General features: G+C 42.7%; 1 protein-coding gene across 3 annotated transcripts; it reads right to left on the bottom strand.

The window, feature by feature from the left end:
- Positions 1-1,161: 1,161 nt before the first annotated feature.
- On the bottom strand, positions 1,162-5,045 carry LOC123062553 (protein FAR1-RELATED SEQUENCE 1). 3 transcript variants are annotated; one of them, XM_044486110.1, is made up of 7 exons: positions 4,737-5,045; positions 4,424-4,670; positions 3,856-4,120; positions 3,066-3,753; positions 2,529-2,969; positions 2,146-2,433; positions 1,162-2,044 (listed from the first exon to the last, which is right to left on the bottom strand). In XM_044486110.1, the coding sequence occupies exons 5-7, from the start codon at positions 2,679-2,681 to the stop codon at positions 1,454-1,456; spliced, it is 1,032 nt and encodes a 343-aa protein (XP_044342045.1). In that variant the 5' UTR covers positions 2,682-2,969; positions 3,066-3,753; positions 3,856-4,120; positions 4,424-4,670; positions 4,737-5,045; the 3' UTR covers positions 1,162-1,453. The 3 variants fall into 3 exon arrangements, with proteins under 3 accessions (XP_044342045.1, XP_044342047.1, XP_044342046.1); XM_044486112.1 differs by having other exon boundaries at positions 4,424-4,622; XM_044486111.1 differs by having other exon boundaries at positions 4,424-4,584.
- Positions 5,046-15,109: the final 10,064 nt, after the last annotated feature.

Here is a 15,109-nt window from a genome sequence, read left to right as displayed (position 1 = left end):
CTACATCATGCTCACGCGGTTACTCTCAAACCAACTTAATCAATAATATAAGGCTCATACGGCAGAGGCATTTCTTTAAGTACAGAAGTCTGTACTTGGCGTCAAACAACTCAGCTCAGTCTACTGCTGATCTAGATCTAGCTGCTACATAGTACACACGACTAATTATTCAGTACAGAACTCGGATAAAAGGCAAAGGCATCATTGCCTACTCTGACTCAACTTAGCACAAGAGTTAATCAGGTGTTCAGTCTTGAGCATTTAGCGATGTGCTCAGTGCTCTCCTCAACGTCGTCATCATCTGGTAAGTACAACTCCACGCCTTCATCCACCTCCAGCCCCACTTGAGCAGCAGCGGGATCGTGCTCCCCGAACCCTTTTGATGCATCAGGGTACCCTTCAATCCCTTGTACAATGATCTCCTCTGATGGGATATCTTCCTTCCCCAGTTCAGCACTAACCTGCTCTGACTGCGAACAGATTAGCCATGCATGTAAGCTACAATCTAAGCTAGTATTAGCTGATTTACCATGCCCACATGCAGAGACAATGTGGAAATCCCTGAAGTCTCGCTTATCGCAACTAGAGGTTCATCTCCCTGGTTAACTGATGCTTCCAAATCGGCCGCTGCCTGCATTTCACGGTGAATCAACTAATAATCAGGGTCAGTAGATTTCTAAGTTGGGTGTATGCTAAGGAAAGGCAACGAACCTACATCGAGAGTCCGCAACCCTTTGAGAATTCCTCACTTGCGATCACTGAGGATTCTTGGTGGGAAAGAAATGAGGCTCCCATGCTGCAACTCCTAAGCCTGAATGGCCCTAGCCGCCCCTTCAGGTTGCAACATTGCCCATTTGTAAACAGTCATCGGCCTCATCCCGCCCGTGCATTTTGAATTTGAAACGCAAGCCCGCTCAGTTCGCTTCAATGCCAACTCCACTAGTTTGCCTACTCCATTTACACATGTACCTCATGCAGGTTGCAGCAAAGGGATGGCTTCAGTACACGTGCCATGCACACAAATTTCACTGACACACCCATTGGCAGCAAATATTATGTAATATTCGTTCATCAACTGATGCCACCTCATTTTTCCGCACAAACATGTTCAGAGACGGACAAACAACCATATTAAGTTCAGAAACTAAAGCATAATCTATGTCTGAAGGAACAACAGAAACACTAAACCTCCTCAGCTGCATATTCAAGGAAATTCAGTTTTTGCACTTGAGACAGACGAATAGATTTCAGTTACACTTAAAAGAAAATCAACTACTGGTTTATTTTTAGTTCCTCCATAAAAAAACACTCATCACAACACATAGGATGAACTACATTATCGCAGCCTAAGTTCATCTGCCTTATGACAGTTATTCCTGCGATGTCCTTCAATTCCACAGTTCTTGCATCTCGCCGGCTTACGTGGTTGCTTTGGTAAATCCCCTCGTTCAGGTCAGGTTGTTCTCTTATGTCCTTGCTGCCTGCATATGCCGCAAAATCTAGTTCTCTTACTTAAACCCTCATATGGGGCCTTCTCCTTACTGCTCGTCGGCCTTCCAACTTGCTTCCGCTTTGCTGGTGCTAGCAGGTTATCCAGCCTAGTCACTGACACATTAGCTGATATGCTGTCATCATTTCCGATGATCATTTGTGTACCTTCTACTGCCTCGAATGCGTCGGGATCTGCCTCAAACCTACTCGGAATGGTGTTTGCTTCAACCCTACTAGGAACCGTATTATTAGCTGCCAACCTGTCTTCCAATCCTAGGCCATCTCTGACCTCTGTGAGTGGCTTCATTTCAGCTGCACATTGGTTGAATAGTGTAGTCAATCGCTCGTATGCTGCCACACTTGAGTCACCCATCCTAACAAGTTCCATGGCTTGCATATACATGTTGAAATGCCGAAAACTAAATGGGTTTCCCTGGGCATTGTCTTTCTGGTACTGCACCAGGTGGGCTGGAAGTATATCTCTCGCGTCCCTTGTCCATCTTTTCACAACGTGCTTCTTTGGGATTTCTGTCACACGAATGAAGTCGAGAACCTGCATTAACGAAAACTTAAAATTATATAGCCATGAACATAAATTCTCTGTCATGCATACAAGCTCAATGTGCATTCTCCGTGCCAGGACATGTACATTACCTTCAGGATATGGCTGCACAGCAGGCCCATGTGTGCAAATTGCCTGCACTCACAATCAAACTCCTCCCCTGCTTCAACCACCGTGACCTTGTATGAGGTTCGGCACCATTTCTCCCTCCTTGCAGCATCTGTATGTATTGCCACGTACGCTTTGCCTTTCTCAATCTCTTCCACCTGATAGGCACCACACTCATATAATATGTGGCCAAATTGCTCAAACATCGCCCTCGTGTAAATCTTCCCAGCATGTCTCTCAGTTGCCAGATTTGCTCGCATAAGGGGCCTTCCCTGAGAAACAGGGCATCAATAAGTAATTAGTTAGCTCATCATAAAAAAAACCTGAAACAATAATCTCGAAAATTTGTATTTCATTCAACCCTTACAATTGTTGTCCGCTTCTCCTCATAATTCCCTTTAGATTCCCTGTCAAAAATCAAACTCATGTATTTCCTCACAAAGATATGCATTGGACACCCAGGCAGCACATAGTTCTTCAACATGTGGTTTGCGCTTTCACTCCGTTGTGTGCTAGTCATCTTTGCACAAAAAACTCCCTTGAAATACGGCTTTGCCCATTTTGTGTCGTATCTCGTACAAACTAGTCATGTAGTCATGACTTTTCAAGTTGTATTTCTCTATTAGGTACTTCCATCCTTCCTCGAATTCATCTATTGTTAGCATGTGGTTGACAACCTTATGGAACTCTGGTCGGTACAAATGACCTAATGACTCCTTTGCCTTCTTTAGCACATGCCACTTGCACCATCGGTGAGCCATGTCTGGCATCACATTCTGTATGGCAACTTCCATTGCCCTGTTCTGATCTGCAATCCATACAATTGATGGTCATTAGTATTTCCGGCTATCTACCTTAGAGCAGTACTGCATAAAAAAATTAAATAACTTCGATACCATCTTACCAGTTAGGATTGTCAGCGGTGCACTACCCCCCATTATCCTAACGAACTCTGAAAATACCCACTCAAATGTCTCAACTGTCTCATGCCTCACAAGCACACCAGCTATGATGCTCTGGAAATGGTTGTTGACGCCAACAAATAACCCAAAGTGCATGTCATACAAGTTTGTCCTGTAAGTCGTGTCAGAAGTAATGACATCCCCAAAGAAGTTGTACTGCAGGCGGCTGTTACCGGTTGCCCACATCAGGTTGCTGATTTGACCCTCATTGTCTGCTTGAACCCAATAGGTAAACTGTGGATCGTTTGAGCACAAATCATGGAAGACTTACATTGTTTTTCACACATCGTCTTCTGATTGCTCACGGCTAATATTGCCACACAAATTTCTCAATGCTCTTTTCGTGAACGGCACATTCTCCATCTTCCCGAAGAAGCTACCTACAATGTTGTACACCTTAGCAAGGTTGACATTATTTTGCCGGAGCTGCTTCACTAGGTCCCTGCTGTAAACATCAATATGCTTGTGTGACGGCCAGTGTATTGTCTGTCCATAAGTTTGGGAGAGTGCATGATTGTGCCCATCTCGATGTTCTGCTATGTACCATCCATTGTCCTTTGACCGAAGTAATGTTATGAGTGATGGGCATTCACATCGGCGGGAACAAGTATTTTCAACAATTAGCTTCCCCTGACAAATCAAACAAGTAAGTCAGAATTCATACTCAAGGATTTTTATTACTGATTATTATTAATATATGGTACAGATCTTCCAGTCTATGGTTTTCCTTACCGCACATCCGCAAACTATCTCTTGCATGCACTTAGTCCTGCTAACATTAAGCCTGCTCTTTCCATATCGTATTCCAAATCCTTTCTCCCATGAATACAGATTATAAAAGTCATAAGCTTCTCCGAGTGTGTCAAAACTGGTCCCAATCTTTGGCACCATAACCACATCTCCTGGATGCTCCGCAAATTCCCTAACAGTCTTCTCAAGCGCTGTTATCCTGTCTATACAAGGAGGCCTTCCTGGAGCAGCAACACCAACTCGCACTCTGTCCAGTCAGATCACCCAACGAATGACATGTGAGTCTAGCATATGGTTTTCAAATTACAAACCATAACATTATGTCATCAATTGTGATCTTAACCATCAGCAGGTCAAATTATATATCCACTAAGACATCTATGCAACCTACCAATATAACAAGCTATCTATTTATTCATATGTCAAACTAGTTTTCAGAGCAAACTTCAGTTACACTGTCTATTAGACAGTTACAGCTCGCATGTCCGACAGTACAAACTTATTTTCAGAGCCACATATGAATTACTTTACAGATGGGAACCAGTAGTACCTTTGCGTCCACCCTGGTGTTTTCGGGTCAATTTGTTCAATTGAGTGCTCGGAGCACTGACCCATCTCCTCGCCTGCTGCCTTCGCCGGGTAGATCTGCCCGTCAGCACTTGAAGCCGCAGGGGCCGCTTCTTGAACCTCGGCCACCGCGGGAACTGGGAACTGCACGGGCTCCATTGCCCCGTTGTTATCATTCACCTCTTCCAGGAGAGTTCCAATAAATCAACGAGCATTTGAAAACACCGAATCTAGCTCAGTTCACAAAGACACAGTCAAAAGAGTCGCACATGTTTGTCTAAGAAGCAGATCCGTACCTGTTTCTAAGCTGAAGTAGGAACTCCATGGTCGCCAGAGCCTCTCTCAGGTGGCTGCGCCACCCAGTTCCCGCCGCCGGAGTCAATATCTCCTCCTCGAGTCCGATGGGAGTGATAGCCAAATCCAACCTGCCTCCGCTAAGCGGCCACCATCCCAACTACCGCAATAAGTGCGAGCTCTGCCGCCGCTAGTGGAAAGAACCGCACCTGATCCACAGATCAGGATGTCGGCTGGAAGCTCGAGCCACGGCTCAGCCGGGCTCAGGCGACGGCGTGCATTCCTTCGTCGACGCTGCCGCAGCTGTCAGACGAGTATTTCGACTTATATCTAATTTCCCCTTCGTTGCTGTGGACCCGCCTATCCTCAATAGCATTTAATGCAGCGAATCTCATAGCAATCCTGGACGGGTCTGATTCCGAGCTCCTGTGAGCTCGCCATCACATACTCCGCGTCCGATTGTATTTCCTCTCTTCATGTGCCTTGTTCCCTCTCTCTTCTCCCTCGGTTAGTCCTTTCTAATTAGTCGATGCCAATTATATTTTCAAGGTTATGCAAAAAAGAAAGTTCAACATGCTCACCAAAGATAAATTTTGAAGAAAAGTGAGTATTTGAGAGTGGTGATGCAAATTAAAAGATGGGAAAACACCTTGATAATGAAAATAAGATGCAGACCCACTTATACGGTGTTCAAACACAAATGAAAAACAAAGAGAATTGATAAAAACTAAGAAAGAAACCAAAAACCAAATAAAATAAAATAAATAGGAAAGAAAATAAAATAAAGAAAAAGTCTATGGAAACTGAGAAAGAAACAAAATAATTGATCAATAACTAAAGTTATAACAAAGAAAACTAAAAAACCAAAGAAAATCAATGAAAAAACACAAAAAACCGATGAGAAAAACACAAAAAACCTACATCGATCGAACTGCAGGGCATGAGTGCGCAACACCGAACCTACATTAATGGGTCAGCCCCATATGCAAGAGACTTTAGTGAACCCATTGTTTCTATTTGTGGGCGGAGCCGGTACAGACACGTTTATACTCGTGGTATCTCCGTATCCTATATGCCACCACTGTTCTTCCCCACTCCGATTATCAAACAATGATTAAGGGGAAAAAGGTCGCCATGGACGCAACCAAAGTGGTCTCCGTTATACCCCCTGTTGCAACTATCCGCTACGAAGGGAGAAGGGGCCTGTCACGTCACCCAATTCCACAACCACACAGTTAGCCAACAGTAATAACCTTCCATCCAGATTTGGCATATGTTGGATGGTCGACTTCACCCAACATCAAGAAGATTATCAACATAAACATGCAAAGAGAATATTAAATCCTAATATCAAACATCCTATTACACACTAGGGTTCGTCCATACCCCGGGAACAAAGGATCTACTCACACATGGGAACAACAATCATCACGGTAATGATAAATGAATACATAGATGAATAGATCAACCGATACACTGTAGGATCTACTAGGGTTCTTGGTGCAGATGATAAGGATGTGGATGATGATGATGAGGAGGAAGACGGTGATGATGGAGATGATGATGCTAACTGCGGTCCCCTCATGATGAGAAGAATCCCCTCTTTCTCCTCGCCGATCCCCTTATCAGATGGGCTCTGGCGGCTAGGGTTCTGCCTTCGGGATGAGTTTCTGGAGGCTCAGAACGTCTCATCGATCCCCGATCCGCTTTGATGGGGTTAAAATAGTTGATCCCCCATAGGCGGCAGCGCACCATACGACAGCTCATGCAAGCGCTTGCGGTCGCATGGAACACCATCGTTCGCTCTGGAAGCATAGCGACGATGGTTTCTTCAGCCTTCTTGCTTGATTCTTGTATGGAAAGTGTTTATCATCTTTAATACATGATTCCACTGCCATTTTTAGGGATTTCTCCAATAAATGAATATTGCTCCATAAACTGTAACAAAAAGAAGTGCCCGGACGTGGTAAAATTCCACAAATCCTAACTAGTAAGAACAAAAATAACGGTGAAAGAGGCCTCATAATTTGGACTCATCAACTCCCCCAAGCTTAGAGTTTTGCTCGTCCCCGAGCAAATACTGCAACTTGTAATGAACAAATCATCTTTGTTATGAGCCACGGATGAATCAAATGAATGGGTCCAAAATAAAATTTCAGAATTTACATCATATGATTAATTACACCGTGCTCCATCACATCCTAATTTCCATTCAATGAGTATGAAGGCTTCCACACCTTATAGTCAATCGTTAACGAGACTCTCTCTAACTTTAGGTGATACTTTATTCTCCTCTTCCAACTGCACAAGCTTTATTACGATGCATTTTACATTTTCTTATTTTTCATTCCCCGCTTTTTATTTCATGAATGGCTAAGCCTGCCCCATATCACTTGAGGTTTTCTCTCTTTTTGAGATGTGCCGTGAAGGGTATGCTTAATCATCCAAGTTCATCGATCAGGAATTTCATAAGTTTTCTTGAATCATTAAATTTTTTCTCTTATGCACAAGGGCTTATCCATATTTCATACTTGGTTCACCAGTATAAAAGAAAAACCTCTCCAAGTAATCATCAAATAAACTGAAGTCGCTTCTAATGCATCACATCAAGTTGTTAGCTTCTCATTCTCGATTGACACTAGAGATGTGGAAGACATATAATCATCATCTAAAAACAAAGATGTGTAGCACACAAAGATTTATATGTAATCATACTAGCAAATTAATCTAGATCATTATGGACTATTCATCAAACCATCCATGAATTAACGGATAAGACTCTTCCCTCTTCACCAAAAAGGTATGATAGTACTTTTATTACTTGAACTAAATAAACTCCTTCAAGCAAAGTTTAACTGAAAAGTAATAATGGAAAAGGAAACGAGAAAAAGGGTTCAAAATGCCCCAAGCTTAACATGCTAAGCCGGTTGGATTCATTTAGTCTCCTTTTTATTGGTATCATTGTTATCTTCTGGAGGCGAAGCGGTGACACTAGTTAGGGCATCAATCAGGAGCTTGTTGGCAACCTCCAAATCCGTGATGCGAGAACGGTGAAGATTTGCATCATGATTGGAGATGACCCTTAAGATTGTGTCAAGAGCCTCACGCGTCATGACAGCCAAGGCAACCTCCACCTGATGAGAAACATAGCATGGAAAACAAAAAAATTACTGCGCACACGCAATGATCTGTCCATGGAGATGCATAGCAACGAGAGAGGAGAGTGTGTCTACATACCCTTGTAGACCGTAAGCGGAAGCGTTTCACAACGCGGTTGATGAAGTCGAACTTTCTTCGCACTCCAACTGATCTAGTACCGAACGCATGACACCTCCGCGTTCTGCACACGTTCAGCTCAGTACCGTTCTCCGCCTTCTTGATCCAGCAAGACGGCGAGGAAGTAGATGAGTTCCTAAAGCACGACGGCTTGGTGACGGTGATGGTGATGTGATCTCCGCAGGGCTTCGCCTAATCACTACGAAAATATGACCGAGGGAGTAAACGGTGGACGGGGGAGCCGCACACGGCTAAGACAATGTTGTGTCCTTGTGTGGCGCCCCTCCCCCCCCCCCCCCCCCCCCCCCGCGCGTGCACACACACACACATATATATACACACACACACACATAAACACTATTCTGATCACGGGATCAGAATAATATTCTGATCACAACCTGACCTGCCCCGCTAGTAGTACGTTGAACTTCCCCCTGTACTAGGTTGAACTTCCGCTAATATTGCCCAAATGGGGCTTGCGATATACCGTTGGAAAGCTATGAACACCAATATCATGACCCAACTTAATTTTTTGACAAAATATAAGCGGTTTAAGAGCAGTTTTGAAAACTATTTTTTCTTCACACAAAAAATGTGAATCGTATTTTCGATCGCATTTCTAAACCGTTTATCGGAATGAGGCATATAATATGGCCTTGGAAAGCTGCTGCAAAACCGCTCCTTCCACATGTTGAAAGTTTTCTCTAATTCCCTATGGTTAAAGAGTAATTTGAAAAAACGTAAAATATCGTAAACCGAACAGCTGAGTTCGTATTTTCGATGTCATTTCTAAACGGCTGATCCAATTGAGGCATATGATAGGGTGTTGGAAAGCATATGAAAATGCGCTACTTTTTCATCTTTAAAGTTTTTTTTTCTAATTTTGAATGGTTTAAGAGTAATTTAGAAAATGGTCCAAGTCCTACCGAGTTCGTATTTTCGAGCTAATTTTTTAACCGTGCGTCCGAATGTAGCAAATGATATGGCGTTGGAAAGCTTGAGCAAATGCGAAACTTTTTGGTATATATTGTTTCTCCCAATTCTTTACGGTTTTAAGTCAGTTTTGAAAATAGCTAAAAACGTATTTTCGCCGTATTTTCTACAAACTTTATCGGAATGGGGCAAATAATATATGGTTGAAAAGCTATGAAAAATGTGAAACTTTTCATGTTGATGGTTTTCTCCGATTCCCAGCCATTTTCAAGTAATTGCAAAAATGGCGAGATCATTCGTTCTGCCTTTATCGCGAAACAGATTCTTCGAAAATGCACCGCGTGAAGAACGTGAACTTCTCGTCGCGTGTACCTGAACTTCACTCTGCTTTTCACGTGCTTTTTTTGCTCGTAGATCTCCATCCACTACATGTAGCTCTCCATCCACTCATCGAAATTGAGCAAGTGATATACCGGTGGAAAGCTGATGTAAACATGCAACTTTCCTGTGTTGATCGTTTTTTCGTACTCGCGACGATTTTAAAAGTTTTTCATCTCAAATTCATTCACTATAGTAGTCGAACTTCCTGTTGTTTTCACATTGAACTTCTGTGGCATATTTTCGTTTGTAATTTTCTTATTCATTTCGTCAGTGTTACACAAATGATATTCTTGTTGTACAAACCTCTCTCACAATAATTTTTTTAACTTTCTCCGACGAAGGACTTGAACTTATAACAACAAAACCTTTAGCCTTTGCTTTTTTATTCCTTTTAATACAAAATGCACACCATTTAGTACATTAACTTCTGGCAGTTATCAACATCAACTTCTCTCGGTTACGTGATTTTTTTAGTTTTTTATGAATTTTTAAACTGATTTTCTAAATCCTTTTTATGAATTTTCAAGCACTCTATTTTTAATAGTTGAACTTCTTGTTATTTATTTTTTGAACTTCTTATTTCCATTCTTTTCATAATGAGGAAAAATCTAAGTTTTCTATAATCATCGAACTTCTCCATCTTTTTAATATGGACTTCCTAGTTTTATTTCTTAATCCTTTTTACGATATTTTGAAGCGCTCTATTATTAAAAGTTGAACTTCTTCTTATTTAATATTTGAACTTCTTATTTTCCATTCTTTAATAATGAGGAAAATCTGAGTTTTCTATAATCATCGAACTTCTCCATCTTTTTAATATGGACTTCCTAGTTTTATTTCTTAATATTTTTTATTATGAAATTTTGAAGCGCTCTATTATTAAAAGTTGAACTTCTTGTTATTTTATTTTTAAACTTCTTGTTTCCATTCTTTTATAACGAGGAAAATTTGAGTTTCCATAATCATCGAACTTCTCCATCTTTTTAATATGGACTTCCTAATTTTATTTCTTAATCTTTTTTTACGAAATTTTGAAGCGCTCTATTATCAAAAGTTGAATTTCTTGTTATTTAATTTTTGAACTTCTTGTTTCCATTTTTTGATAACGAGGGAAATCTGAGTTTTTTTAAACTTGTACTTCTCTATTCTTTTAGTTTGACCTTCTTTGCTTTTGTTTTTGTTTCTAAGAAAATATTTTTTTTGAATTCATTATTTATAAGGGAAAATAATTCAAACTGGACATCGAACCACTCCGTTTTTTAATTTTGAACTTCAAGGTATTTTTTGTGGAAACAAGGAAAATCCATTTTATTACAAGTAGTGAACTTTTCCATTTTTTAATGTGGAATTTCTTGGTTTTCTATAAGTACATAAAAGATCTGATATTTTTTTATAAAAGTAGCAGAATATGACATCTTTTTTTTGTAAACATCAAGTAGCACAATATGATTTTTCTTCTGCTCGAACTATACTAATAGAACTCTTGCATGTTTTCTTGTTGAACTGCTACTGAATAATGGCACAACATGATTTCTGTGTGCTCTTGTATATACACACAACATGCGAAGCATCAATCATCATGTACATGAACTTCTATCATTGATATTTTTCGAACCTTTTTTGTGTTCTATGTAAAATGATTTTTCTACTGCCAATAGTTACACACACAGAAGCACTAATCGAAGGTGAACTCTTCAAGAAAATATTTAGCTTTGGTTCTAGTGACTTCAAGAAAATGTTCAGGTATCTAGTGACTTCCTTCAAGTGGCGTCCAAATGGTGTATCTTCATCTGGTTGGGTGAACTTGTTCCTTGCATCCGCCATCCTAAAGAGTAGAAAAGATGAGAGGTCAGAAGAGAAGGGAGTGAGTAGTGATCTAAGTCTTTAGCTTAGTGGTCGTGTCCTACAGTCAGCGTGTGCTCTGATACTATCTCTGTAGCGACCAGACCTCAAACAGTCTGATCTCTGTGCTCCGGTGTCATCCCTGGATCAGTAATGCTGACACCACACAGTACTCGGAGGATTTATAGCAGAGTAGCAATCATACACTTATTACATCGAGTGTCTCAAAAGAGAACTTATTACAATAAATATGGCTTAAGGCCATCTAATTACGATAACAGCGGAAGGCTTGGAAGATAAGTGAGTCCATTAACTCCAACGGCATCACTGAGTATAGAACCACGACCTAAAAACTCCTTAATCGTCATCTGAAAAGTCTGCAACATTAACGTTGCAGCCCGAAAACGGGTCAGCACATGGAATATGCTGGCAAGGTAACACATAGAGAGTAATGGAATGCAACAGCTATACTATATGCATATTTGGCTGGTGGAAAGCTCTATGGTTACAGTTTTACATAAAGCCAATTTTTCCCTACTTCAAAAGGAATAAATTTAATTACTATCATGGTGGTTGTTAAACATTGAGAATGGTTGACAGCATTCTCAATCCCAATTAAGCATCATCATTAACCCAACAACATTAATTTTAGAGTAACATGTTGAGATTCACATGATAATCCAGATACTAGATACTCAAGATGTCCATAACCAGGGACACGGCTAATCATGATTAGTTTGTTACACTCTGCAGAGGTTTGCGCACTTTTCCCCACAAGACTCGATCGCCTCTGTTGGATTTCTCGCACTACATGGTGTTTGAGAAACGGATGACCGAGACACAGTCTTTCAGAAGCACTAGCACCTTACGATGGATAGAACAGTACACCTACTTTCCCCTACATCTGCTAGTCTACCCTGTAAGAGTTCGCACGACTTAATCAACTATGCCAGAGCCCATAGTGGCTTGTGGCTGCACACAAAAGTTTCTAGTTTGAAAAATCTCATGACCCCTTTGAGCCTGGGTGGCCGTCCAAAAGAAAACAGGCATGTCCTGGACTACCCAGGTGCCTCAATCCACCCAGATGTGTATTTAAGTTGCCACCTTAGATAAACCATTAATTATCAATCTCACATCTGTCATGGATTTCACTCACCCAATCCACGTCTACTAGCATAGCATGGCATAATAAGCAAACGTAGAAGTAACTCCCAAAGGTTTGATAATAAACAGGTAATAGGTACTACCTCATCTACTTCCCATCCCACAGTTTAATTAGATCCTAATCATGCAATGTGTGAAGATTGATCTAATGCAAAAAAACTGGGTTGTAGAAAAGGTATGATCAAAGTGTTACTTGCCTTGCTGATGATCCGTGAAACCTAACAATTCGAAGTAACAGGCAGCGCACTCCGGGTACTCTATCGCAGGCAAACAAGCAAGCATACAATAAGTACTCATCTAATGCACAGGTAAAACTCAAATAAGAGATCTAACCAGAAGGTTCAACTTAAGAACTCCGGTTGGCAAAAAGAATCAAATCGAACGAAGCAAAGAAAGTCAAACGGCGAAAGAAAACAACTTCGTTCTAGTAATCTGAACCTAAGTCAAATTTTACAGTAGCAAAAACTTGTTTAAGTTGATTATTCGGATAGAGGGTTTCGAGACGAAACTCCGGGCGCTTGAATCGCCTGATTCCGATAAACGAGCGAAAAGAAAAACTAAAACGAAAATCGAATCAGAAATCGCGATCAGAAAATAACCGCAGAAAAATCTGAAAAAAGAAAAACGACAAACGGATTTTTTTAAAAAACGGCATGGATTTCGAGGTGCGGCGAACCTCGGGCGACGCGCGGCTCCGGCGGATCGGCGGTGGCGCAGCGCGGCGGCGGCAGCGGCTGGCGGCTAGGGTTAGGGCGCAGCTAGGGTTTCGGGGCGGCTGGGCCTTCGGGCTGGCTTGCCCCGGCTTATAAAGGCCCCGGCCAGGCGGAGTCCTGGCCGAGTACGGCCCATAGTCGGTTGCGTTTTTTTTGCTCGGAAGAAAAATAAAAAGAAATACTAAACAGACTCCAAAAATCCCGAAATAAATTTTCCCGGGCTTCTAAAATCAAGCCCGACAAAGTGAACATTTATTTGGGCCCTAAATGCAATTTTGAAAAACGCGCATTTTTCCTAATTCAAATAAAAACAACAAAAAAACTCCGAAATAAAACTATTTGATTTTTTTATTAAATCCTCAATATTTCTATAATTTGGGAAAGTCATTTTATTCCCTCTCTCATATTTTTTGTAATAGAAATAATTGATGATAAAATAAATAAAATCAAATGATCCTATTCTCAAAATTTGAGAAAAACTCAAATATGAAAATAACGAAATCCCCAACTCTCTCTGTGGGTCCTTGAGTTGCTTAGAATTTTCTAGGATCAAAACCCAAAGCAAATAAAATATGATATGCATGATGATCTAATGTATAACATTCCAAATTGAAAATTTAGGATGTTACAGGTCTGAATTTCCAAAATGACACCGACGAGATGGTTGTTCAAAGGTTTGTTTCCTTTGCCTGCCACTTGAGAGAGATGGAGTGATAGAGAGGGTAGTGCTTCTTGCATCTACAAAAAATGGAGCATGGCCAAAGAGGATTTGGGAGAGAACTCATGTTGGTGCTCTGCAGGAAGAAGCCGACAGTTAGTGATGTTCAGATCAGCCTCATGGATTAACACTAAGTAGATCAACTTGACCTGCACACACGCCTGCGCTGGGTTGACTTTTTGTGATGATGGCATCGTGGGATGCCTGTGTGGGGATGAATCGGGTGCGCTGGGTAGAGGAGTGGGATGCCAGGGGGTTGGGTGACTGGTGGCCGCCCAAGGTCGGTGCCGACGAGCCTGAGATGGTGAGCGACGAGGAGGCGGTTGGCGAGGACGACGCCAAACAGTGGCAGCGGTCGGGGGAAGCCTGCAGCTCAGTGGATCGACGGGGAAGACCCGATCCAGAGGGGAGGTGGTGACAGAGCTGACAAATGTGGTGCCGGGTGGTCGCGCCGGTGTGTGGATGTGGTGGCCGCTGCTGCAGCACAACTTCCTGGTGGGGGCAGCGGCGGCTCAGATTCCTTGGTGGACGGCGGCGCAGCTTCCTCGTGGGTGGACGGTGGCGGGCGACCCGACTTCCTGGTGGGTGGACGGCGGCAGCGGGGCGGCTTCCTGGTGGGTGGACGGCGGCAGTGGGGTGGCTTCCTGGTGGGGGGACAACGGCGGCGGAGCGGCTTCCTGGTGGGTGGACGGCGGCGACGGCGCGGGTCCCTGGTGGGTGGACGGCGGCGACGGCGCGGGTCCCTGGTGGGGGACAACGGCGGCGGAGCGGCTTCCTGGTGGGTGGACGGCGGCAGCGGCGCGGCTTCCTGGTGGGGGACGGTGGCGGCGGCGCGGCTTCCTGCTGGGGAACGACGGCGGCGGCGCGGGTTCCTGCTGGGGAATGACGGCGGCGGCGCGGGTTCCTGGTGCGAGCGGGCATTGAAAGCGTTGGGGGAAAGTTCGTGGAGTGGGGGTGGGCCGTTCGAAGGAGTGTAACGGGCCGGTCTTTTTGCGTGTTTGGGTGTTCGGGAACAGCCGATCGCCCCTATATAGGGCTGCTGTGATCCAAATAACTATTCTAATCTCAGGATCATAATAGTGCGGTCGTATATTCTGATCACAACCTGACCTGCCCCGCTAGTAGTGCATTGAACTTCCCTGTGAACTAGGTTGAACTTCCGCCAACATTGCCCAAATGGGGCTTGCGATATATCGTTGGAAAGCTATGGACACCAATATCATGACTCAACTTAAATTTTTGGAAAAATATAAGCGGTTTAAGAGCAGTTTTGAAAACCGTTTTTTCTTCGCACAAAAAACGTGAATCGTATTTTCGATCGCATTTCTAAACCTTTATCGGAATGAGG

The sequence above is a fragment of the Triticum aestivum genome, chromosome 3A (genome assembly GCF_018294505.1).
Source record: "Triticum aestivum cultivar Chinese Spring chromosome 3A, IWGSC CS RefSeq v2.1, whole genome shotgun sequence".
Taxonomy (NCBI): Eukaryota; Viridiplantae; Streptophyta; class Magnoliopsida; order Poales; family Poaceae; genus Triticum; species Triticum aestivum.
Note: the sequence above shows the minus strand (reverse complement) of the source record. Positions and strands in the feature narration are given on the sequence as shown.